This window comes from Ruditapes philippinarum, unplaced genomic scaffold (assembly GCF_026571515.1).
Source record: "Ruditapes philippinarum isolate M1 unplaced genomic scaffold, ASM2657151v2 ctg2521_1_1_1_1, whole genome shotgun sequence".
Taxonomy (NCBI): Eukaryota; Metazoa; Mollusca; class Bivalvia; order Venerida; family Veneridae; genus Ruditapes; species Ruditapes philippinarum.
This window is the reverse complement of record NW_026853420.1, coordinates 44611-68602: the sequence shown is the minus strand read 5'-3', so window position 1 is coordinate 68602 and position 23992 is coordinate 44611. Positions and strand designations below refer to the sequence as shown.

The window sequence follows — 23992 nt, the reverse complement described above, 5'->3', positions numbered from 1 at the left end:
CCATCGCATATTATTTGCTTCGATTTGAATCACAAATTTCTTAATTTTGGCAGGTACGTATATTAACATACACGTACCTGATTTTGGCCTTGGAAATGATTGAGCTATATCGTTTACGTATATTAAAAATAAAAAGACCAAAAGGACTGAGTCTTTATGGACTCCACAGTGTATAAACATATACAAAGAAAAGAAAAAGAAGAACTCCTGAACAAATCATGATGATCGGTAAAGTTCTCAGAAAATATAATCAGCTATATTTTCTTTGTGAGGAGCTTGGCGCTGAAGCTATGAAGCCCAGGTCTGAGACAGCGACTAACCAGATACATATTTAATAAATCTGGATTTAGTATACTTGTACCTATAATGTGACAGAAATAATAACCAAGCAATATTGTTGCTATGCAATAGCAGTAGCACCATGTCTCTATACACGAGAACTCCGTGCTGTGAAGAGAATTACAGTCAACCCGGCCCCAAGTCAACCCGTCCCCAAGTCAGCCCGGCCCCAAATTGGTCAACCCGGCCCCAAAACAATTTTATTTCTGGTCAACCCGGCCCCATTTTTTTTTATTATTTATTTTGCTTTAAAATGTAAACACTTATCAAGAAATAAGATAAAAATTAACAACAAAAACAAAAGTTCAATGAGACGAAAGAAGCAGCAGATTTCATGACATCGATTGCGGCAACCTCTTTAGCCTGTAAAAACGTTTGTAACCATTTATAAGAATCACACAAAATAATATAAAAAAAAAATAATTTTCATACATTCAATTGCATACTTTTTTATTTATGACATAAAGTGATTAAACACAAAACACTATCAATTTTCCAAGCACTTAGTAATATTCCAATACTTTTTTCCACAGTAAATATTCTTTGAAAATAAGTTAATAAAAAACGAAACAAATATTAATTATAATAATGAACGTATTCAATAAAAACATTCAAATTCATTGAAAAAAATATTGTTGGAAACTATATTTATACAAACCTTTTAACTCGAAATTCTATGCATTTCTTCCTAATTATCGCATTAACACTCACGAAACCATCTTTAATTTACATCTGTAATAGATGACCAAATTTACTTTATATAAGTACTATATTTCTATTTAATTCTGATATCTTAATTTCCATTATGCTAGTACTGATACTTTACAATCACCTTTGAAACACTATACGATCACTTTTGAAACACTATACGATCACTTTTCTTGTTTAAAGTTAGGCAATATTATTACGCTGCTAAACAATAAGTATTTGAAATCATTTGGCACTTTTGCCAACTTAAATTTATCCCATTCTGTATGTTAATTGCTATTAACAAGTGTCCTGTTAATTAACACGTTTATGACGTCACCTTATGACGTCAAACTTGAACGAACACTTGGACGTGAAGGTTTGACGTCATAAAAGGGAGAAGCGCTCTGACCACCATTGCGGTAAGCCGTTGTTTTTATTTCTCGGAAGTTTTCCAATTTTCTTTTATTTCCCCTACCTTATTTATTTTATATGCATGTTAATTATGAAATATGATGACTTAAATATTTAATACAATTCATAAAACTTACATTTGCCTTTATTCTCATTTCTTTTGTTTAATTTACACAAACGGTCCTGTGATATCGAACCGAAAGACTGTTCCCCGTTTACACATCGAATAAAGACATGAAAGATACTACCAACTTATTAAAAGAATTTGTTTTCACAGCTATACCTTTTTTGTTAATTGATTGCTTTAAACTGTTTTGATTATCACATCTGAATTAATGTTGATGTACATATAATTGTTGATGTTATATAATAATTTATCAATATTGCGTATAAAAGACTTAATCGGCGCAATTACATTTACCGACACTTGTTGTTACTATTGTTCTATAGTTAATAATCTTCAATTAATAATAAATCATTTTTATTCCATCATACAACAAAATGACTTAAAAAGTTTTCTTTGTAAAATATATATTTTGGGGCCGGAATGACCAATTTTGGGGCCGCACTGACCAATTTTGGGGCCGGGTTGACCAAATTAAAATACCGTGGGGCCGGATTGACCAATTTTGGGGCCGGGTTGACCAATTTTGGGGCCGGGTTGACTTAGGGCCGGGTTGACTTGGGGCCGGGTTGACTTGTACCGCTGTGAAGATATAAATGACAAATGTACTAAAGGCAGTAAAACCCGTGACGGTCATGCTCTGAAACGTATTTATCATGAAACTGATATATCAGATTTGCGTAAATGTTTAACAAGGTAGGACAGACTCATTTCAAAATACAAATAATTCGATTTCTATGTAGATCAAATACAACATTTCTCAGAAAGCAAATGAACTCAACGTTTATAAAAAGCGCAAAGGCAAAACTATTAAAGCGAAACCAGTCTATCCAGGTCAAATGTCGTAAAATCTTTAACAAACTTAAATTAAGCTTAATTAATGAGTATCGTTCATTAGGCGATGACTTATCCTTGTAAATCTAAATAATATATTCTAAATTATTACTTTACCATGTTATTTTACGACAAGTTGATTTGTGGCAAACACGTCAAATCCAAACATGGCGGAAGTGTCAGACGAAAATGACTGGTAAATATTAATCTGTGTCTTCTGTCAATCAAAATCTTTTTGTTTCATTCAAAGATTTTTGCCTTTATCGCTGATCTGTTCGGATTAACAAATATATACATGATTTAGGATTGTTGTACCTAAGTCATAGCTGATGGACTATCTTAGTTCATGCAAAACTTGAAAAAAGCTGTCACCAGGTCACTGTAAGCTATTTTTGTTAAATTATAATTTGAGTGTCTGTCTGTAATAGATTAGAACTACTCAGTGCTTGGTATACAATACTAGCTTTATTGACGGGAGTTCATTCTGTAACATGAATGTTATTGCCAATCATGGGCATTTACAGCAGGGTTGTCATTAACATTTTTTGCAGAAGGTTTGGTTTGAACTTGAGGCGGTCATTTCTGTCTTTATCATGCATAACAAAGAGTGTTTTCTTAATTTTGAGGCGGCCCATAATGCATTTGAGACAGGTATTTTGGCCTCCTGTCGCCTCTTAATGACAACCCTGCAAAATAATGATATTGACTTATTGTACAAGATGTACACAACTAAACATAACAACTAAGTGTGTTGTATCTTTATTATAGACCGTAAACATAATATGAAAAAGGCAAAGTCTCAAAGCGAGCTTGATTTACTTTTGCCATGAAATACTTGGAATAGAATAAAATAATTGTTCATTCTTATTTAACATTTTTCGTTTTAAAACTTGTCATTCGGTATTTCATGCACTGCTTCCGTTTATTCTGGTTCCCTGTCCCATCATGGATCCTTTGAAAGTGTGCAGGACACCAGTTCACGCATCCATTTTCAATCAGAATTCCTCGGCATTTCATGTTATATTGTAATTTGAAAAGTTGTGATGTGTCCAATCAGCACTTCCGACGAAAGTTTTCAAAACCATCACTATCTAGCAAGTACTCATGTTACCATAAAGCTCGCTTTGCGAGCGGGCCCTTCGAGCTTGCTATAAAGCTCCAGTGGTAGTCAATGTGAAGTAAAAGTGTGCAGCTGCTGATGGGTCTAAAAAATATGGTCATAATACTAACTTGTGAATGTATAAAAAATTGTATCAGAGAGCTGACTTTAAAGCATAACCTTATTCATACTATGAAATTAGGCAAAGCATATGAACGGGGAAGTCGTTAAAAAATTATTTTCATTCTTTCCGTTTTAAAGGTGTCATTCGGTATTTAAAGCATTGCTTCCGTTTTCACTCGGAACACTCAACGATTTTTATTAATCCGAAAAGTTGAGATTTGTTCCGTTATAGGAATACCCGCCTATTATCATTGAGTTGAATTGTAAATGGCGGTGCCCAACTAGAACTGACACTGAAAATTTCATTGATAGGTATAGAATTCTATGTATTTTTTAATTGTTTTTTATTTGATTTTCTTTTAAATATACACGTGTCGTCTATAGCCGTGCAAGCCAAAGCCCGGGCTCGCGATGCGGGCCCGGTCTTTGACCTCCCCATATTAGTTGGTGTGTTTGATTTAGCTAAGGGCCTGCTACTAAAGTAATCATTACATTAATGCAAGTATCTAGCAAAGAATGATGGTTTTGAAAAATATGCCTAGCATGAATAATACTTCAATATCTAAGATATAGAATAAATAGAAGTATCCTTTTCCTAAAAGCAATTCTTATCCAGTTTGGATACATGTAACGAAATTGGATTCTAAATGAGTTTATGTTTTCATATGAATGATGAAAGATTCATTTGAGATATCTAGTGAATCTTTTAAACTTGTAAGGACTGTATTTCAAAAGTAACAAACATTTTGTAGTCATGTGGAGTAAATCATGCAATTTGAAGTGTGTAGTAATTTGTGGGGAAAAAAGTGCCTGAGCCAGAGGCACAAACCATTCTTTTAATAGTATACTATATTGATTATTACCTGCATACATTTGTCTGACCATTGCTTAATTATGGCATTTTGACCAGTGCTTGAAATTGGCTTTGATGGACCCTGCTTGATGTGCAAACCATTCCTGGCTTTATGTTCAGACTATACCAGTAGTCGCAAAGTTACAAGATTTACTGGGCAAAAACTGGCACTAAAAGTTGTGTTGTTGCTAATGGAAATGATAATTAGTATTATAATGTAATTTGTATACACATTCCTTTAATGAGGTTGTCCATGAATAAATAAAGTGATAAACATAAAATATTTGTCTAATAGCCTTACTTTATTTTCTCACATAGTTTTATTTTGTTAGTCACCTTAGTAAAGCTATTGCTGACAAGGAAATACCTTAGCATACTCATAGAATTAAAAGAAGTTTGGCATTTAAATGTTTGACAATCTATTAAAGTTTTTCAGCATCTTTTTCGGGTTTTAGTTGAAATTGAATTTTAGGAGAAATTACATGATTTTAAAGAATGAAGTTATGGTGCATTCTTCATTTAACATGCATTACCTATATTGTTTTATTTCAGGAATAAAGAGTTAGAAGATGCATTACTTCAGGAATGTGATTTTGGATCATTGCGCAATATTTGCAAGGGACGTCCTGTGCCACAAAAACACAGAGCAGATGTATGGCAGGTAATGAAGTGCCCATAGTTTATTTCATAATCTCAGATTTTTTTAGCAATAGTAATAGTACATGTACCTTAAAAAAATCACTAACTAAACTATAAGTTCATCAAATGTAGATCAATCTTTCATATACATATACGGGTATATATCGTGGACTAACCAGTTCTCAAACCGCTTAGCATTCAAGAGGTCTTTTAGTGTAAATAAAGATATATCTTTATAAAAATTCTTTACATATTTACACTTTCATCTTTATGTAACATTTCTGTAAAATTTGACTGAAATTCAACAACTAAAAAAGCTCTATGTCCATCTTGGAAAAGCACAACCCTCTGTTTTAAAACTGACATGGCCTCTTAAAATAAAGAACCTAATCTCAAACCCCTTCAAGTATCTCTAAAATTCTACTGTTTAGTTTAGTCAATTAAGTGATTGTTATATGACTATCACGTGACAATGAAGTACCCTACACGATGCAGGTACCTGCTTTAAGATATTTTTGTCTATAATATTCTTTTTCACAAATAGTTAATGGTGTATTTATGGGACTTACAAAGGTAATAGCAGTTTGTATGAAATTACACTAAGTAATTAAATATGTTATGTAAATATTTGTTCCTATGCACTGTTTTCATTTGACATCAGCAGACATATCTGTCAGAAACTAAGCTTTTAAGCACACAAATTTAGGACATCATAGTCACTTCTAGTAAAAAAATAACAGCACATGAATGAAAGGTTTGAGAATAGGTTGGGTGTGAGATTAGGTACTTATACGATACATTTGTATATTCCTCCACTTATAACAATATTTCATGGCTCTTTTATTTTATTATAACAGTAGATGTTTTGTAAACAGAAATATATAATGTTTAATTTGAAAATGATTTTTGAAGAAACAGATATCCATTTGAAAGCAGTTTGTTTCAAAACATATCAACAAAAGCTGTTAGTGTATTATTGCAAATACATATATTATGCATGTACATTTATGGGTCTGTATGGATAGACAGCAATATCATGTGCTAAAGAAAAATATATCAAAATGAAACTAGAAAATATGCTTGTGTTTTTTTCACCATTTTGGGAATACTATACAGTGCAACCTCTGCAAAGCAACACCCTTTGGAAGACAAACGAAGACAAACTCTTTTGCTATTCCGAAAGAGTTTTGCTCTGGAGAGGTTAAATTTATTATGATGTCTAACATTTGATAAGATTGGGGAAAATGATACTGTTGTTGTAAACAGGTTATAGCTCTACAGAAAGGTTGCAATGTAGGTCAAGGTCAGGTCATACTGGAAAATTTTCGAGTCATGAAAAAAAAACAAATTGTTTACCAGGGCAAACCATTTGATGAAAGGAAAAAAATAATAATACTTGTATGTATATTATTGACTTGTTACAGATATGCCTACAAGTTCAAGGTAAAGGAGATGCTCTTGCTTCCTTTGATGGTTTCTTTGACCTGAAAGAGCAAGCCCAACTTAGAGATGATTGCACACAATTAGTTGGTAAGTACTCATATTGTTAATTTCAATTGTTTTTCAAGTTGAATTATTTGTTGTTCTTGATTTTCGTCTTGTCTGTTTTTTTTTTTCAGTCTGTACTTATCTATATGTTTACTTTACATAATTCTGGAGTCATTTAATATGTGTAATTATGATTTATGGTATAACAAAGTGTTACTATTTTATTGCTGTACATAAGTAATACAGAACCATAAGTTGATTAGGAGAAAATCTTGGCATAATTTTAAGAATTTTCATAGTGGCACTTATGTCTTATATTTGGCCTACTTTTTAATGCAGATAATCCCTGATTATGCCTCTTGTAGGTAAAAGTTGTCTCAAGAAAAAAGAAGAAGACATTTCATATTTCAAACATCAAAAGTTGATTTCTTATTTTACATTTGCAGACAGCTTGGGTAATAAGGAATGTTTCACAATAATGTTTATTCCTTTTTTCACACACAAAAATGTTTATATCTTGTTTTACAGACAGATTAGGTAATGAAGAAGAAGAGAAAGTGTCTGTACTTGGAGATATTGAGTCTATAATCACATTCTTCTGTAAATCACGAGGAGAGACTTATAAGTCTGACAACGGCTGGCTAGATATTTTACAACCTCTGATGGCATTAAAACTGAGTAAATCCGAACTATACAACTGCTTTTATGCTCTCACAAATAAATACATTACAAGGTAAGTAAAAAAATTTCTGTCTTAGAAAAATGACATATCTGTAAAACTTATGTGTAAAGAAGGACAAAGGCAGTTATGTTGAGATTTGAAATCACAAAATATCTCAATTTTAAAAGAGTATAAGGAAATAGTGTAGCATTTTTTTCTTTGCGCAACTTTGAGCCTTCTGTGGTTGATGCAATATGCTTGCAAAATACAAATTAAATGTCAGTATATGTGTTGTATATAATCTTCCAATGGAATATTTTTGACAAAAAATGTATGACCTTTCTCTTTTCATTTGAGAACTTCCAAGAACTATGAACATACTAGACTATTTTAAATGCAGTGATAGTTGTATCTGATATTCACTTTGTAATCTTTTATTTCAGAGATTGCAAAAAGAATGGTAAACCTTTCCATTTATTTCGTTTACTGTTGCAGTATCACGACCCAGAGCTCTGCTCATTTCTAGACACAAAACGTATCACACCTGATATTTATGCACAATCTTGGGTAAGTGGAATGTAATTTTTAGTGATAGTTTGAAACAGATACCAAGAGAATTTATATGACATTATAAAGTTGTCCTATATGAAGAATTTATTCAAGGTTAAAATGGAGTTAAAAAGACCTAGCTTCACATTCATTGTTGTCATGTATTTTGTCTTGATATTAGGTGCCAGGTTGGACTTCCTGGCCAATTGATTATGGTTTACTGCAATTAATTATGGTTTATTGCAATTAGTTATGGTTTACTGACATAAAGTAACTAAACCCTCATTTTTTATACATTTTCAGTTTCGAAGTTTGTTTGCCTCGGTTTGTGATTTAAAGGTAATACTCAACATGTGGGATGTATATCTACAAACGTCGGATCCGTTCCTCTGTTTTTTCATGGCTCTTGTTATCTTAGTTAATGCCAGAGATCAGCTGTTAGAAGCTGAAGATAAAGACAAACAGGCCATAGTTGGTTAGTATAGAAACTATATGCTGTAAATATTTGAGTGTATGTTGTTGGGAGTTTATACTGAACTCATCTTTAGTTAGATTTTGTAGAAAAGTTTCAGCTTGTTGACAGGCTCTTGAATCCATTCCTGGAAATAACCAGTACTAAGCAATGAGTGTAAAGATTCTTGCTCAAGAAAACAACAGCTTGCATCTGAAAAGGGAATAAAGCAATGCAGCTAGTGATTCTTAAATATCTAGTCTGATGCTTTAACCAGTCAACCTCCCCACCATGTTGCTCTTATGTATAAGACTTATAGAAAAAATACACTTGTTGTTATATTCAGGTTTTGGTCAGTGAATATAATGGCTTAATTGTAAATTAATTTCTTGGTCACAGTATACATTAAATGAAATCCTACTCTCAAAATTTGGTTATCTTTTTTATTTAAAAAACATTGATTTGACCTAAGAAGATTTTTGCTACAATCCATGTTGATGCATGCGGTTCCTAGATCTATATGAAAATTTGTACATTAGTTGTTTAATGCCCCCACTACTCAGGGGAGCATATAGTTTACTCCTTGTCCATTCTTCATGCTGTCCGTTTGTAGGCTGACAAAACATTGGAATGGTGGAGGCATTTGTGTTATATGGACATATTTCTAGTAAAAAGACAATTTCATTTATATGGGAAACTTTCTGCCACATATTAATATTTGTTTCACATATGATTTTCTGTTGATTTATATAGTGACTTTTCATTTTGTTATTTTGTCATATGTAAATGGTTTTTACTTTGTCTATATAAATGAAACTTGTGTGTTTTATCAGAATTGATAGCATCATTTCCAAGTGCTCTAGAAGCTGAGGATATTGAAGATTTCTGTTCATTAGCACAGTATTACGCCTCTAAAACACCACAGTCATTTAGACGGGTGAGTTTTAACTTTGTAACATCTAGGTATATTGTAGATCAATCTTGTTCTGCACTGGTTGCATGGGTAAAATAAGTTGCTGCCAGTATGCTAATGGTTGGCTTGCACCTTTGCAGATGCAAAACAAAATGTGATGCAAGATTTTATTTTAGGAATTTTTAATCTAGAAATATTGCAAGGATAGTTTAATTTTAAAAAATCAGAATTTGTCCAGATTTGTTGCATCTACATCATTCTGGCTAACATTGTGATGAATAAGTGGTTTGAAATTTTTTAGAAACTTATTATTATTCAATTGCTGTATTAGCCTGATTTCAAGAATAGGGAGAGCCATTATATTCACCCAGGTGTCAGCGTCACACTTTGGTTAAGTTGCAAGTTGGTATCTACAAAACTACTGAAGAAATTGGTTGAAACTTCAAACACTTACTTGAGAGCATAATATGAAGTCACTATCGAAGGCCCATATCTCTTAACATGGATTTTGACAAAACTATGGCTCTTTTTTAACTTAGAAAATCTACATTATCAAGGTTTTTACTAATGGTTGAGCATGCTTTCATACTTACAGCTGTTGTTTACAAGACTGTTGACAAGTGACTGTTAAAATAGACTTTTAAAAACTCTTTATTCACATGAATGCTGACAGAGAAGTAGTGTGTTTATTGTACATTTGTATATAATTGAACTTTCAAAAACACTATGTACATGTGTGTTGACAGAGGAATGGTATGTAATGTGCATTCCTCATTGTTTTACAGGACTATGAGCGACCATTGTATGGAACAAGTCTAGGACAGTTGAAAATCTCAGAGGAGTCCGATCAACAGTTATCGCAGATGTTGTGCCTACCTGTCGGTGTAGGCGAACTTTTACAAGCCAACAGTCCTGCTGGGGTAAATTTCCTACTTATTCGGTGATATTTAACCAATTTTTATTTGAGAGAGGACAGTTAAAAAACTATCAATTTTGAATTAAGCATTCCTTTGTATTCATAAAATTTACATTATTTACCTTTTCCTTGTTGTTTATCCTTCTTTGAAATTGGATTTTTACTTTATTACTGGAAGGGATTTAAGATCAAAGCACTAAAATTAAGTTGCAGAAGGTAAAGAGTCTTGTTGGGCTGTATGGATGTGTAGATTATCCTTTGTGTATTCTGATGACATGAACAAGCCTTTATTGTTTGCAGTATAAGAGTATAGAAGATTGTAATTTACAGGGAGATGGAGTACGATATTTTGTAGTAGATTGTCGACCAGCAGAACAATACAACAGTGGACATCTTCCTACTGCCATGCATTTAGACGCAAATCTAGTGAGTAAAATATTTTCTTTAATTATAATATTTATTGCCTGATTGTTTTACCTGTTATTTACCTGAAAAATACATTTGGGTGTCTGTGGCCAAGTGATTAATGGTCGTTGACTTCCAACCACTTGCCCCTCACCGCTGTGGGTTCAAATCCCGACAGGGACTTTGGATTCTTTCATGTGAGGAAGCTATCCAACTACGGTGGTTCTACTCAGGTGCCCGTTCGTGCCTGAAATAATGCACGGAAGGGCACCTGAGGTCTTCCCCAACCAGTAAAGCTGGAACGTGGCTATATGACCTATACTGTGTCGATGTGACATAAAACCCCAGAAAAAAACAAAACAAAAAAAACCCAGAAAAATACCCAACAATTGTAAATAAAGGCATCTCTACAGTTGTTAGATCATTTTTAATGGAAACGAGGTAACATGTTTTTGAACTATTCTTGAGTCTGGTTTCGGGAACTAATCAAACCTGGTGTCATATGAGGAAACATGTGACCCTCGGTAGGGCTTGAACCCTTAATTTTTTGGTTGAAAGGCAGACACCTAACCGCTAGGCTGTCTAATTCTTTTATAACTAAGCTGTAATATTTCATTGTTAAGGTTATGTGGCATAAGTAGAGTTGATTTTTTGTATATCTCATATATATTGAACAAGAGATTTTGAATGTAGAAAAAATCTTTGCTATTTATTTTTATGGTAATTTCATGTAAATTATTGTATATTTTAGATGTTACAAAATCCTGAAGAGTTTAACACTGCTGTACAGGGACTGTTCTCAGCACAGCAGCAAGCCATACTTGCTGGTATGTACCCTGTTATATAAATATTCTATATTCTTAATTTCTAGAGTAATAAGAATATAATTATGCTCTGCTATGCATCTGCTGGAATACAGGGTGTGGGATATGTTAAAATAGAGAGAACAAAACAACCCTCCACACCAACCAATCATCCCGAATAAAATAATCTCATTTAGATTTGATAAGTTTGACAAATGGTCTCTAGGGAAATGTACGGGTAGGACAAAAGCCCTTCCATTATGGAAGACAAAATCCCTCCTACATTCCTCAAGGGGGGTTCATTCTGAAAATTGTGAATATTTATAGATATCATAAACTATTGATATTATTTTCTAGAGTTGATGTTTTGATTAATTTGATACACTGAAGATGTGAAGCTTTAAGTGAACGATTTCTATGTATTTTTTTTTCGACCGAGGTCCGACTTTGTAAATATATTTTATATATGATGTATTATTAGGATCAGCCGCTGGTGGGGAACACCTTTGTTTTGTTGGCAGTGGACGTGATGAGGAGGACCAATATGTTAACATGGTAGTTGCCAACTTTCTACAGAAACATCAACAATATGTCAGCGTAGCAAGGGGAGGTTATGCTGGTATGATTTGATTTTATAGACATGATTATTGCTTTAACATGTCATAGTTATAAAGTTAGGAATTTTTGAGAGTGCATTGTCTTAGAATATTACACAATTTGAGCTCATAATTCTCTTTGGGCTTTTACAATTATCAAAACTTTTCCAGTTCATATGTTTGAAGTTTTGTTAGCCTAGAAATAAAAATGATTAACATTTTAAATTGTTAACTGCATTGGAAAAAATTCCACCTTGACTGAGTTTCGAACTTATGACCATGAATATTAAAACCTAGTACGAACACTCTAGACCACTGAGCAAAAAAATAATTCCTTGATGTATTTTTCATTTGTGCTAAAATGTAGGATCATAAAACTATTTTATGTTTCAGCTTTACATCATTTATTAAATGGGCAAATAAATGATGGTATAGTGGACCACAACCCTAAATCTTGTATAGTTTGTGTACCGGAACTTGGTAATATAAGTGATGCAGAGAGTGGTGACGACTTTAAACCTGCCAGTGCCAAGGTAGATAATTTAAATATGATTACAGAATAAGGTGTTTACACCACAATTTGAATGTTAAATTCTCTAATGCAGCTAGCTGATGGAAGGATGTTTATACTTACCATATGCTTACTCAAGCATTAGATATTAGCACAGGTGGCAAGTTTGTTACTCCTTTGGATGTAAAGTAAAATGTTGCTATTTAATTTAGTTTCCTAGTTACTTTAATAGTGTTTGTGTGACTTTAAGAAGTTGGATATGGATTGACTTAAAACTTTAAAATGTCAAAAAGGACGAAAAACCTGGAGTAGATAAGTGATGATGTTTTTGACCCAGTGCTTGTGTGCTGACTGTATCTGGATGAAGTTTGTTATAAACTATGTTGATAATTTATGCTATACCTCCCATAAGTGCATGAAAATATTAACAAGGATGAATAATTAAATTGAATATATGTGCTAGCAGTAAAATTAAGCTTTGATGGAATTGAAGATAAATGTAAAAAATAATGAAGGGAATTTATTGTTACAGGGTGATACTGGGGATTCTATTTTTGGAAGACTATCAAATGTTGTGAAGAGTAAATCAACAGAGATGAAAGAGAAATTATCTAACTACATCAAGAATGACCAAATTGCAGAGGAGAGACATATTAGTAATACAGACAGGGTGGGGAAACGGTACCGAAATATGGCATCAGTGTTCACTATAGGTGATGAAGATGAAGGTATAGTGTTAATTATTCTATTAACAGTGAAAATACATTTTATATCAAACACAGAACTTGCTGAATTTGTATAATGTTTTCTGTCTTGTTTTGAATTTTGAACAGTCCATTAAAAAAATTTAGGAAATTCAAAAATAAGATACAAAAATACAGTCAAACCTGTATAAGAGATTTGTAAAAGTGTCTCTCTTATACAGGTGGCTCTCTTATCCAGGGCTGAACTCTGGCTAGGAAAAGTGACTATTTTTAACTATTTTTTAGATATGACGTAAAACACCATGATTTGCAATGATTTCAGTTTTTATTTTTAGATAAAACATTTAAAACACAGAATTTAATATGTAATGTTAAAAATCTAATGTTAAGAAGAACATATACATGTAATTGATAAAAAGTGTTAAAATGTGCATTTTAAACATTTCAAACAGTTTTAGAAATTATGGCCATTTAAAATAAATGTTTCGGTGATTTCAACAATTAGACTGCCATGTTTATATAACTGTGATAATCTCACAGGCATAATTATTGTTAAAACTTAGGACATACAAAGTTAACTATGCTTGGTTATTGATTCAATTTAATTTCTTTCAACTCCGTAAACTTTAGGAAAAGATATCAATTACATTTTATTCATACAAAAGGAAATTAAAAACAAGTTGTTCTCAATACAAACGAAGAAATTTGCCGAGTAACGTTTTGATTTGCGACAATAAATAGCTTCCAACTTATAAACAAATTTACCGACTACTGGTAAGAATTAATGTAAAACGGTACGAAAACGGTATGGTACAGAAAAAATATTGGATTCAAAATGGCGACAAACGTTCTTGTACTGGCCGTTTGATCTGGTAATTTCGGCTTTCTGGGGATGAAAATGGGTGGCAAATATATATAAATTTACATTGGGGATGTCCAGAGAGCCACCTGTATAAGAGATTTGTAAAAGTGTCTCTCTTATACAGGTGGCTCTCTTATCCAGGGCTGAACTCTGGCTAGGAAAAGTGACTATTTTTAACTATTTTTTAGATATGATGTAAAACACCATGATTTGCAATGATTTCGTTTTTTATTTTTAGATAAAACATTTAAACCATAGAATTTAATATGTAATGTTAAAAATCTAATGTTAAGAAGAACATATACATGTAATTGATAAAAAGTGTTAAAATGTGCATTTTAAACATTTCAAACAGTTTTAGAAATATTATGGCCATTTAAAATAAATGTTTTGGTCAATTCAACAAATAGAATGCCTGTTTATATAACTGTGATTATCTCACAGGCATAATTATTGTTAAAACGTCGCACATACAAAGTTAACTATGCTCGGTTATTGATTCAATTTAATTTCTTTCAACTCCGTAAACTTTAGGAAAAGATATCAATTACGTTTATTCATACAAAAGGAAATTAAATACAAGTTGTTCTCAATACAAATGAAGAAATTTGTCGAGTAACGTTTTGATTTGCGACAATAAATAGCTTCCAACTTATAAACAAATTTACCGACTACTGGTAAGAATTAATGTAAAACGGTACGAAAACGGTATGGTACAGAAAAAATATTGGATTCAAAATGGCGACAAACGTTCTTGTACTGGCCGTTTGATCTGGTAATTTCGGCTTTCTGGGGATGAAAATGGGTGGCAAATATATATAAATTTACATTGGGGATGTCCAGAGATGGCGCACTTAGGCAGGTGGCGCTTTTATAAAGGTGGCCGATAGGGCAGTTTTGACTGTACATCTAGAGCTACCAATAGTTTTAAACCCGGTCAGACTGCCTGGAAGTGTAGGATGGCCTGGCGCTTTACTCAGTTTACTGGAGGCAAAGGCTAATCATTTTCAGGTCCAGTAGGTTAAAGGTTAACATAGATAAATCATTTCATTAATGAAATGTTATTCCTATTTTGAAATGCAGTGAAACTTAGGAACTGGCTGTTTTTATACCAGAATGCTTCCAAACCAATTTTTTTGTTCAATTTAGTAAGGTATCTGGACTAAGGAGTTTTTCAATCATGTCTATATAAAACAATTATTATTAAATATTGAGATATGAGATGTATATGAAATCAGATGATATCTTTTATGAACACTGTTGTAGAAGTAAGATTTTCCTGTCAGTATGATAACTGTGTTTTTTAATGGTTGTATAATATATATCCCCCCTTTAATTAAGGTGATGAAGGAGAGTTTCTGGACCAGTCTGATGATGAGAGGAGGGAGATAGTTAGTCTGGAAACATGGCTGAAAAAACCAGACATTGTCTACTCATGTCAGTGTAGAGAACTTGATAATAATGGATTCCTTCATCCTAGGTAAATCTGATGTTCATGCATCTTTTATCATATTTCAAACCCTAACCCTGATGAATTTTTGTAATTATACACACGTTCTAGTAAGAATCAGTAGTTGAAGTCAAACATGAAGGGTGGTTCAGGTTGTAGTGGAGGAAGAGTGGTGTAGGGGTAAAGCATCAGACTCCCTAATTCGGAAGTTGTGGGTTTGAAACCACTTCTGGTGAAATTCTCTTTTGACTTCCACAAGGTTGAGATTATCACCTTTAAAGGCTTTCAATTAAGCTGTTGAATGAATTGCATTAATTGTGGTTAATGCCTGATTTTGCAGTATCACCATTTTTCTACTGCATGACTAATGCAGTAAGAGCTGTTTTTGCATAATTGGACACTTTTTTGGTAATGTTCGTGGATTAAAATTTTTATGAAAAATAACATTATTTAGCATGAATCTAAAGGCATGCTGCTTTAAATGGAATTACAGTAAAACTTTTGTTTTATTCTTCTAATAATGTATTGTTTTTTAATGATTTTTACTTCAGCCATATTCTTGTCACAGACTCACACTTATATATTTTACGTGAAATACCAAAGAAGAAAGGAATGGCATACATTCAGAGCCGTCGTGCACTGGGAACAATTGTTAAAATTACATCTAAAAAGCGGCATCCGGACTTGATAACATTTTCATACGGTTCCAACGAGGAGAAAGGGATTAAGATTACCAATAGGGACCGATGCGTCATACCGACCGCAGGGGAGGCAACCAAGATTGTGAAACAACAGATTATGAAAGTTTTAGATGCTTTGGAAAGCTGATGACGTGTTGTGTTGAATTTTTTCGAATGCATGAAAAGTGTGATTAACATACAAGTAGTTAGTGAATTTGTTGACAACTTTCCCAGTTTTTGTCATAAAATACTCAAATCCCCCTATCCCAGAAAATATTGCTTTAGTGAAAGTTTAAGCTTTTTCATACCCTATATTTGTAAAATGGACTTTACCTTGACTGTCCATTGTTGTTGGAATAGGTGTCAATATCAAAATATGAGAACTTATAAATATAGAGTCTGGTGTGAGGATACTACATGGGTGAGGAGGCTAGCCTGAATTTATACTGATGATGCAATCAAGTTGATATCTATCAGAACTAGTGCATACGTTGTATAAAGGTTAATTAATGGAATTGAGGATAAGAAATATTTAGAATTGTTTGACACTTAATTCTTAATCATGCAATTGCATTTTACTGATTTCTGAAAAAAAAATGACATAAAAGGTCTTGATTAGGTTTGATTTCTGGTCTATTTTTCAAGATACAAGGTTTTATGCAAATGGAAAAGACATAAATGTTAACATATTATAATGTTGTTTTTTTTTCATTGTACAGCTAATTTGTACTATAATCTTGGTTCTTTATTTCTGTTGGAGCTTTTGCATAGATAACTACATGCATACAGACATCGTATAGTTTCTATTGCAACTGTGCATTACTTTTAATCAGATGTGCTTGGGTAGGACTCAGAGCTCTTTCAGTGAAAATATTTTACATTCATTCCACGTTGGTTTATTTGATGTATGAATGTTTTCATTTGGCCATCATTCCACATAGAGATTGATGAACCTTTGACCTGCTGGTACCAAAAATGATTAACCTTTGCCACCAGTATAGAGCCACACCAGCATGCACACCCATGCAGTCTGTCCAGGCTCTATGCTGTTGGCTGAATATTTTAAAAAAAAATATCTTCATACCCCCAAAAATGATAATGGACAGGTCCTAAAACAGAAGCTGGCAAGCCCATTTAAAAAATTAGCAGGTTAAGGGGGAGTATGTTGGCTGTCTTGTTAATAGATGTTTTTATTTTTTTTTATAGTTGAATCCACCGCACTTATGTACAAAGGGGGTTATATTAACATTGCGTAGCAATTAGAAACCCACTTGCAATTATTTTTTGATTTTCATTTAACCTTGAATTTTTTATCCCATTTCCCCTGACATTGTATAGTATTTTGAAACCTTTTAGCTTAACGTGCATTGTGTGGTAGTTAATTACATGTGTCATTGGCCTTGGAAACTCTGGGGGAAAGAATGAATATTTAACTCTTTTTTTCGGCATGCTGAATTTATGTATTAAACTTGTTCTGTTGGAACAATCCATTAGTAATGCAAAGGCTATTATAAGGTATGAAAATACTTGGATTGATTACCCAGCAATTTATAGAGAATGGTCAGTCTGCACAAATTTGCTGGTTGGCCCAACACTATACTGGTACTTATTTTCATGCTGAATAAATGTTCTAAATTTGTTTTACTTTGGGATTATCTGTTAGCAATTCAAGGAATCACAGCTTTCAATTTTCCAAAGTAGGGTGATAAATGGAAAAGCTACAAGCCTTTTTGAAAAGCAGCTATTCATTTTGCACAGGCATTTTATGCTTAGCATTGGTGAAAATATTGATTGTTGTGCGTTTATGAGTGAAACAAAAATACTCGCAAGAATTTCGCATTTTGAAATTTGGGTTAACTGGAAAGTTTGACTCAAATCTTTTTAAAAACATGAAGGGAAAGTAAAAAAATTTTCTTGAATGATTAGTGAAATAATGGTCAAAAATAAAAAATTTTTATGTGTAAAGGCATTCTTTATTGCTGTTTGTATTTATGGAAAAAATAATAATAATTATGGACTGGAAAAAAAAAATGAAATTTACCGTTGTTTTTGTATTTAAATATATATGTATATATTATAATTATACAGATGTACATTCTAAAATGTTAATTTATTTAAATAGATTTATATAAACACTGCCCCGTTTGTAGCCATGTTAAACTTTGATTACTATGTTCTTTCAATCTGATTTCTTTGATTGTTCTTCTTCAAATGAAATTTACTACAAAAAATATGTATTTATTTAGAGATTCTATTAGTCTTGAAATTAGAGATTTCTGTTTTTTAATATAATTATCTTTTGTTGAAATGAAATTGAAGCACCATGTAAGTATACAATCAATTTGACATCCAGATGTACTGGGCATGAACCGCTTCACTGTCATGGTTGCGATTTTATACTATAATATAAATTTTAATTTATTTCTAAATTGTAATTAAATTAAAGTAATTTTTTTGTTTATAATAATTTCATTTTCTTTATTTATAGTTATTTATTTAACCATTTTAAATTTCAAGCAGATACCACAATGAATTGAAATAAAAAAATAAAATAAAAATTCAGAAAAGCGCCAGATTTACAGGAATTTCTATGAATTACTTTGGCGCTGGAAGTTACCCTATATATTTATAAGTTTTAAAACAAGTTATCAAATGCTTAAGTTATAAATTACCTCCTTAATGGGTCTGACTTTATATTGTTTTTACAATGCTGAAAAATATCTATGCATACTTAATTAAAATACAAATTATAATTGATTTTTCAGGATCAAAATACATTTGTATGTATGTAGCTTGATTTTTGTTACCTCATTTATGTTATTGAAGAATGTGCTCTTGGACAGATATTCTATGTAGTCTACAAATGTGTGAAGTTTTAACTTATTTACTTTGTTTCCCATGATGAAAATTACCTTCCACTTTTGATTTATTAAAACAATGATGCAATGGGTAGGGACAGGGGGCATAACTTATTATATTGATTCAAGGAGTACTAGGTATTGATGAGGATGGGTTATAATGAATGCAGATTTAATTGCTGGTCAGAGAGAACTGTATATGGAAAGCTTTGTATGAAAATAATGATAATTTTAAGTTTATTTTGGTTGTACATTATAAGTTAAAAATAGAAAGATTTTTGACAAGTTAAATGGAAATATTTTTGACAGGTTGCATGACCCAATATTATCAGTTTAAAGCTTAATTAACCAAAGTCAGTAAGAGAGGGTTATGGTATAAACTTACTTTATGATACATGTAATTATATAAAGATTTTCAAAGTATTCATCTTGTTCGTCGGTCATCTGGCATCATTGAAAACATGAATGAATCCAGTCTTGAACTGGCAGTCTGCTTTTATTTGCTTCTCATTTACATCCATCAATTAACACAGGGTCATTCTAAGCTTTTGCTATACATATAAATTAAAATTCAATCACATTTTAATCTTAACATTTACACCCGTAACTAGCAATTCAAAGCCATAATATTGTCAAGTCTCTTTTTTCTACTAAAGAAATATTTCTTATTTGTAATCAAAAACATATTTCGGTGAGAAATTGAAAATGCTTTTCTGTAGCTTTTTATTTATAGTTTTACGAGCTGTGGATACATTTCTGATATTACATATTAGGCATTTAATGTTATTAACTTAATATAAGAACACTTTTTCTGTAGATTGGGTTCAAGTTGTGTTGTTGTTGTTAATGTTGGAAATTATTTAATTTGTACCAAATTTCCTGATCAAATAAAGTGCAATATAACGTGTTGTACCTCATGTTATTTAACCCTTACCACGCTTAATTACTAAGTATCTTAAATCGACTCCTCCGGTTTTCAATCTGGAAAGAACTATACATCATTTTCAGGAGAAATTGAGACATACACTGACTGAATTGCAAACTGTGCAGACCATGATCTCAGTCGGCATAGATGTGTCCAGCTGATTTTGGTCTGCACTAGGCACATGGGTAGAATCTGTTGGCTCAAGATCAATATACAATGTTAAAATGCCAGTCATTATCATGGGTAATGTATATGAAATATTTGAAGGTATTTTTTTTGAGGAACAGCTATTTATTGATATTACAAGTAATCAAAGCATAAAACTGTCTGCTTTATTTCCTAAAATCTTAGAGAAATAGCAGCATCAACAGTCGACAAAAAATATCACTCAGAAAGGAATTAAAGATCACAGTTCTATTTGAAACTAGAAATGTGTCCATAGGACACTGATGCCCCCACACGCCACTGTTCTGTCATGTCAATCTTATGACTCTAGGTCAAATATTTTTTTAAAATACATGTGCCACAAGTTGAAAACTAAAAATCAACAAAGGGCCATAATTCTGTTAAATTTGGTCGCAGCAAAAAATCCTTCCTTTACTACGATCTACACATTAAGGTTGTTAATCCCTGGAAGTTTAAGCAAAATCTGCCATCCGGTTTAAGAGGAGTTGCGTTCACAAAATTTCTACATAGTATATAATGAAAAAATCAACAAAGCGCCATAATTCTGTTAAATTTGGTTGCAGCAAAAATTCCTTCCTTTACTACCATCTACACATTAACGTTGTTCATCCCTGGAAGTTTAAGCAAAATCTGCCATCCGGTTTAAGAGGAGTTGCATTCACAAAATTTCTACATAGTATATAGTGAAAAAATCAACAAAGGGCCATAATTCTGTAAAATTTGGTCGCAGCAAAAATTCCTTCCTTTACTACCATCTACACCTTAAGGTTGTTCATCCCTGTAAGTTTAAGCAAAATCTGCCATCCGGTTTAAGAGGAGTTGCGTTCACAAAATTTCTACATAGTTATAATAATAGAGTGAAAAAATCAACAAAGGGCCATAATTCTGTTAAATTTGGTCGCAGCAAAAATTCCTTCCTTTACTACCATCTACACATTAAGGTTGTTCATCCCTTGAAGTTTAAGCAAAATCTGCCATCCGGTTTAAGAGGAGTTGCATTCACAAAATTTCTACATAGTATATAGTGAAAAAATCAACAAAGGGCCATAATTCTGTAAAATTTGGTCGCAGCAAAAATTCCTTCCTTTACTACCATCTACACCTTAAGGTTGTTCATCCCTGTAAGTTTAAGCAAAATCTGATATCCGGTTTAAGAGGAGTTGCGTTCACAAAATTTCTACATAGAATATAGTGAAAAAATCAACAAAGGGCCATAATTCTGTTAAATTTGGTCGCAGCAAAAATTCCTTCCTTTACTACCATCTACACCTTAAGGTTGTTCATCCCTGTAAGTTTAAGCAAAATCTGCCATCCGGTTTAAGAGGAGTTGCGTTCACAAAATTTCTACATAGTATCTAGTGAAAAAATCAACAAAGGGCCATAATTCTGTTAAATTTGGTCGCAGCAAAAATTCCTTCCTTTACTACCATCTACACATTAAGGTTGTTCATCCCTGTAAGTTTAAGCAAAATCTGCCATCCGGTTTAAGAGGAGTTGCGTTCACAAGATTTCGGGACGTACGGACGGACTGACGGACGGACGGACAAGTGCAACGCTATATGCTCCCACATTGTGGGGGCATAAAAAGAATTCAACATAAATGAACTGTTATTCAAAAGTACCTTTGAATAAGCACATGACAAATGAACAATTTTTCATTTATACTCCAAATTTATAACCAAACATCTGAACTGACATGTGTAACTATTCCTCTAAACTTCTTATCTCCTTACTAAATCTAATCTTATAGCTAACCCTTTAAACCTTAAAAATAAAGCTATCATCTAAACCTTATAACTAATCCTCAAACCTTATAACTACCCTATAACCAACCTTCAAATCCTTATAACTACCCTATAACCAACCGAAATAGATTTTATTTTCAATGGATGTCAAATAATACCATTCACATCACATTATATTACTCTTGTTTGCATCACTTATTGATCCTGTTCAACTCCAAATTGTCTCTGAGTGATTTTTTGCGACAGCGAAGTGTTCCTTATAGAAAATTACCGTCAGAATTAATTCCCTTTGATACTTTAAACATTTTCGCCGACGTCGCAGAACAAATTTTTGTGAATCGATTATTGTCGTTTTACATAACAGTAACTGATTATCGGCGACTTGCGACAATCTGAACATCACTACTCATAACTAACCCTCTAAACTCTAAATAACCTAAATTAAAACCTTATAACTAACCTCTTAACTTTAACGCACCATCTAAACCTATAACCAAACCTCTAAACTTATACTATTCTTCTAACCTTATAACTACATGTAATCTACTGTAAACTTAGCCACTAAACTTACATGTATATCTAACTAATTATGTACAATTCTAACTAATACTTAACTCTTAATATAGCCATTCATTTTAATCACAAAAATTACATAAAACAAGAATAGTTTTGCATAAATAAATATTTTTTTATTAATCTATGTAGAATCACACATGTTAGAGAGGTCACACTGCTCAGATATTTACAGTGAAATATGCACACATTTACAGCTATTATATACACATTATACAAAGTAATTATTTCATACAGAATATAAATCAACATGCAAGTTATTGCTCCCCCCCCCCCATCACGGACCAGGTATATATATAAACATACTTTAATATACATACCTGCATGGACTTATTCAGTTTCTAAGTTTCAATGGGATTCAATATCAAAGTACTGACTTTGTTTGTTTTGTTGGATTTTTAGTCACACTGACATAATAACTGTCATATTGAGACTTTCCAGATTTACTGGTGGAGGAAGACCTCAGGTACGACTTTCGTGTCTGAAATAATCCATGAAAGGAGTCATATTAATAGAACTTCCATAAGCTAGCTGGATAGCTTCCTCAAATATAACGCTTACCCAATATATTTATTTTTCTGTATAAAAACCCCTAAGCATTTAATGAACTGTTCCAATTCCTTACCAGGACCATTGCACAAATTTAGCAAAGTAATAGATAGTAATATTGTTCTTAAATACATGTAAATAACCATTCCAATAACTGCAAAAATCTTGGAAGGCTTTCAACAGTATGTCTGACAAAAAATCAACATTCGTATTTTACATGTATTTCCCTAAATATAAAACAACATACACGTTAAACTTTACCCAAGAGACATTTAAATATAATAAAAAAAATTCTTACATCTACTTAAATCATTGTCTAAGTGTTAAAGAGTTTTAACATGGAAAAAGCTAAAAGTAAAGAATCTGCTCAGATTGAACAAGTATGCTTCCTTGCAAATCTTTTTACCAATGAAATAGGCAAATCATTATAATTGTTGCTAACATTTGGTTAATTATTCATTTTGATTGTGACATTTTCATCTTTCTGTAAATCCCCCCCCCCCCCAAAAAGAAAAAAAAACGATAATGGACAGTTTCAAATAATGTAAGCTGGACAAGTCCATTTAAGAAATTCATCAGCTATCCAGATATGATTTCTACCACTGAAGCAATGAGATTTTAGATTAAGAAACTTTTAAACTGCAGTGACAGAGACAGTGTATCATATAAGCAGTCAATCATTATTATATAAGAAAACATAAGCTCATCATTAACATATTACGAAACAGCTGCCTTTTATATAGTAGAATCAAAAATATGTATAACAGATATATGTATATATTTACAGTATGTACAAAGATGGTCAAATCAAACCTTTTTGAACAACATGGGTGGGTGAGGAGTTGGGATAATTTTGATATTTATAACAACTTACTTAAATAGGTTATAGATATGATATTTACAAGTTTTGCATATGAAACATTCAATGTAAGGTCACTTTAACAAATAAATTTATGATTTTCAACATTTATCCATGACAACAAAACACACACAAACAATACACACAGTATTTGTCTGTTAATTCATTTAATGTAAAAAAAAAATCATTATTTTAC

The 23992-nt window shown here is 32.2% G+C and overlaps 1 protein-coding gene across 2 annotated transcripts; it reads left to right on the top strand.

Moving 5' to 3' along the window:
- The first annotated feature begins 2452 nt into the window (after nucleotides 1–2452).
- LOC132736829 (TBC1 domain family member 23-like) lies at nucleotides 2453–17119 on the top strand. Of its 2 annotated transcripts, none has more exons than XM_060724044.1 (15): nucleotides 2453–2594; nucleotides 5026–5134; nucleotides 6537–6642; nucleotides 7129–7333; nucleotides 7705–7828; nucleotides 8114–8285; nucleotides 9095–9198; nucleotides 9960–10094; nucleotides 10391–10516; nucleotides 11247–11322; nucleotides 11780–11917; nucleotides 12288–12427; nucleotides 12938–13133; nucleotides 15313–15451; nucleotides 15973–17119. In XM_060724044.1, exons 1-15 carry the CDS (start codon nucleotides 2566–2568, stop codon nucleotides 16247–16249), a joined length of 2076 nt encoding a protein of 691 aa, XP_060580027.1. In that variant the 5' UTR covers nucleotides 2453–2565; the 3' UTR covers nucleotides 16250–17119. The 2 variants fall into 2 exon arrangements, with proteins under 2 accessions (XP_060580027.1, XP_060580028.1); XM_060724045.1 differs by having other exon boundaries at nucleotides 2454–2594; nucleotides 10421–10516; nucleotides 15973–17116.
- The last annotated feature ends 6873 nt before the right edge of the window (nucleotides 17120–23992 follow it).

Coding starts and splice junctions, on each gene's coding strand:
- LOC132736829 (XM_060724044.1), top strand. CDS start 2,566: ATGGCGGAAGTGTCAGACGAAAATGACTG. Junction 11,918..12,287: donor AGCAAGGGGAGGTTATGCTG/GTATGATTTGAT, acceptor TTTATGTTTCAG/CTTTACATCATTTATTAAAT. Junction 12,428..12,937: donor TTAAACCTGCCAGTGCCAAG/GTAGATAATTTA, acceptor TTATTGTTACAG/GGTGATACTGGGGATTCTAT.